This window comes from Sapajus apella, unplaced genomic scaffold (assembly GCF_009761245.1).
Source record: "Sapajus apella isolate SASKATOON/1434 unplaced genomic scaffold, GSC_monkey_1.0 scaffold46, whole genome shotgun sequence".
NCBI classification, from domain to species: domain Eukaryota; kingdom Metazoa; phylum Chordata; class Mammalia; order Primates; family Cebidae; genus Sapajus; species Sapajus apella.
Window position 1 is genome coordinate 14,111,400 of NW_022436986.1, and position 3,699 is coordinate 14,115,098.

General features: G+C 38.8%; 1 protein-coding gene across 1 annotated transcript; it reads right to left on the reverse strand.

Annotated features, from left to right (window-relative positions):
• Positions 1–512: 512 nt before the first annotated feature.
• LOC116524816 (60S ribosomal protein L26) lies at positions 513–1,031 on the reverse strand. The gene has a single exon (XM_032240283.1). The coding sequence runs from the start codon at positions 999–1,001 to the stop codon at positions 564–566; it is 438 nt and encodes a 145-aa protein (XP_032096174.1). The 5' UTR covers positions 1,002–1,031; the 3' UTR covers positions 513–563.
• Positions 1,032–3,699: the final 2,668 nt, after the last annotated feature.

Sequence of the window (3,699 nt, forward strand, 5' to 3'; positions counted from 1 at the left end):
GTTTGTTTTTCTGTTCTTGTGTCAGTTTGCTGAGAATAATGGTTTCCAGATTCATCCATGTCCATACAAAGGACAAAAAAAATCATTTTTATGGTTGCATAGTATTCCATGGTGTTTATGTGCCACATTTTCCTTGTCCAGTCTAACACTGATGGGCATTTGGGTTGGTTCCAGGTCTTTACTATTGTAAACAGTGCTGCAATGAATATACATGTGCATGTGTCTTTATAATAGAATGATTTATAATCCTTTGGACATATACCCAGTAATGGGATTGCTGGGTCAAATGGAATTTCTATTTCTAGGTCCTTGAGGAATCGCCACACTGTCTTCCACAATTGTTGAACTAATTTACACTCCCACCAACAGTGTAAAAGTGTTCCTATTTCTCCACATCCTCTACAGCATCTGTTGTCTCCAGATTTTTTAATGATCGCCATTCTAACTGGTGTGAGATGGTATCTCAATATGGTTTTGATTTACATTTCTTTAATAACTAGTGATGATGAGCATTTTTTTTTCCTCATTTCAAGTTTTAATCAAAGCTTGTATATAAGGTTACTTTATTCCTGCATCTTCTCAATTGTTTCTTCCTTGTATTTGCCCTTTTCCTTTCCTACTTGGCGAGATTTGGCTTTCCGTTCAAGGATCTTTTTGCGGTCTTTGTCCAGTTTTAGCCTAGTGATAACAACCTTGCTGGGGTGAATGCCTACATGGACAGTTGTGCCATTAGCCTTTTCCCGCTGCACCCGTTCAATGTAGATTACGTATTTCTTCCTGTACACCTGGACTACTTTGCCAATCTGCTGACCTTTATAGTGTCCTCGTACAACCTGAACTTCATCATCCTTTCGGATGGGCATGGATCGCACGTTGTACTTCTGTCTCAGCTCTTTGGAAAGAGGGGAGGACATAATCTTCCTGCGAATGTGGGAAGGTGCATTGAAATGCCTTTTGCGATTCTTGCTTCGGTCGGAAGTCACAAAGGGATTGAATTTCATTTTGGCAGCTCCCGCTTGGGCGATGGCCGCAAAAGGCGATGATGAGCATTTTTTCGTATGTTCGTTGGCCTCATGTATGTCTTCTTTTGAAAAGTGCCTGTTCATGTCCTTCACCCACTTTTGAATGGGTTTGTTTGTTTGCTTCTTGTAAATCTATTTTAGTTATTTATAGATTCTGGATATTAGCCCTTTGTCAGATGGGCAAATTGTGAAAAATTTTTTCTGTTCTATTGGTTGCCAGTTTACTCTAATGATTGTTTCTTTTGCTGTATAGAAGCTCTGGAGTTTAATTAGATCCCATTTGTCTATTTTGGCTTTTGTTGCCAATGCTTTTGGTGTTTTAGTCATGAAGTCCTTGCCTATGCCTATATCCTGAATGGTTTTGTCTAGGTTTTCTTCTAGGGTTTTTATGGCATTAGGTCTTATGTTTAAGTCTTGAATCCATCTGGAGTTAGTTCTAGTGTAAGGTGTCAGAAAGGGGTCCAGTTTCTGCTTTCTGCACATGGCTAGCCAGTTTTCCCACCATTTATTAAACAGGGAATCATTTCCCCATTCCTTGTTTTTGTCAGGTTTGTCAAAGATCAGCTAGTTGTAGATGTGTGGCATTGCCTCTGAGGCCTCTGTTCTGTTCCAGTGGTCTATATCTCTGTTTTGGTACCAGTACCATGCTGTTTTGATTACTATAGCTTTGTAGTATAGTTTGAACTCAGGTAGCATGATGCCTCCAGCTTTGTTCTTTTTGCTTAGAATTGTCTTGTCTATGCAGGCTCTCTTTTGGTTCCATATGAAATTTAACGTGTTTTTTTCTAGTTGTGTGAAGACGGTCATAGATAGCTTGATGGGGAAAGAGTTGAATCTATAAATTGCTTTGGGCAGTGTGGTCATTTTCACAATATTGATTCTTCCTAACCATGAGCATGGAATGTTTTTCCATCTGATTGTGTCCTCTCTTATTTCCTTGAGCAGTGGTTTGTAGTTCTCCTTGAAGAGGTCCTTTACATCTTTTGTTAGTTGTATTCCTAGGTATTTTACTCTCTTTGTAGCAATTGTGAATGGTAGTTCGTTCTTGATTTGGCTCTCTTTAAGTCTGTTATTGATGTATAGGAATGCTTGTGATTTCTGCACATTGATTTTGTATCCTGAAATTTTGCTGAAGTTGCTTATCAATTTAAGGAGATTTTGGGCTGAGATGATGGGGCCTTCTAAATATACAATCATGTTGTCTGCAAAAAGAGACAATTTGACTTCCTCCTTTCCTAATTGAATACTGTTTATTTCTGTTTCTTGCCTGATTGCTCTGGCTAGAACATCCAATACTATATTGAATAGGAGTGGTGAGAGAGGGCATCCTTGTCTAGTGCCAGATTTCAAAGGAAATACTTCCAGTTTTGGTCAATCCAATTTTCTTTACAAATTACATGTATTTCATAATCCTTCACCTTTTGTATTTACCCTAAACTAGGATTATCAAGCTTATTAGTCTCTGAACTCCTTTATACCCTTAAAAACCTTAAGCCCCCAAATATCTTTATGTGGATATATAACTACTGATATTTGCCTTATTAGAAATTAAAACCAAGAAATCTAGAAAAATATTAATTCAGCTCAGGAAAAAATGAATAAGTTCATTGTATGTTAACATAAATAAAAACTTTTGTAAAAAAAAGAATTCAAAAAATATTTACTAGACATAATGGCTTTGCATTTTTGCAACTCCTTTTAATACCTAGCTTAATAGAAGACAGTGGGGTTCTTACATGATACAAAGTGAGAAAATTGGGGAGTATTTTAGTAGCCTTTTTAGATAATTGCCGGTGTGACATGTAACCTCTAGAAATCTCTGTACATTCATGGAGAGTTTAAAAAGGTAAATAATTCTCAAGTATTATTATAAAATTAGTTTGACCTCATGGAACCCCCAGAAGGGTCTTGGGGATCTTAGGGGTCTTCAGATCACGTTTCGTGAAGCGCAGCCTTAAACCATGATTCTTACAACTTTAGTTTTGTTCCTGTGGCAACTTTTCAGAAATGGAAGCAGGAGCTCTTCCTTCATGTCTCCCACCTACCTCTTTTCTTTAATTCTGCCTACTATTACAGAATGGATTTCAAGACAAAAATGTGATTTCCAGCCTGATGTGTTTCAGCTAGAGGTTGAATTGATCATATCTCAGAATTTTCTTCCAGCTCGCATTGTGCCTTTATGACCTTGGGTACTCAAGAAAGATACATCAAAACCTATTGTAAAAACAACATGACCCCAAGGAGATGACATAGACCTGACAAAATACAACTCCCACTTTCCGCAATGTTAAATGGTGGGCTGCATCTGAAACATGGGAGTGTGGCTTTCTTTTGCCTGGTAACTCAGTATAAGCTGTGACACTGACTTGTGCACATTCTGCCATCATGGCATGCGCTCACAGAACCAACGCTCCTCCAGGGCAGGAAGGGCAGTACCTCTCCCCTCCTCTGCAACTCTAGCTCTCTCTATGTCACCCTATCCACCTCCCAAGATGGGCATGAACCCAAAGTGCTTTGTGGGTTTTGCTGATCAATGTTTTCGTGGCAGGGTTTGAGAAGGGCACAACCCAGATATGCTCCCTTGGGACCAGGTCTCCTTCCTTCGGTTCACTGTCTATCTCTGTAGGAATAGGAGTCTCCAGGACCTACCATTTATTATATTTCCCATCTTTGACTC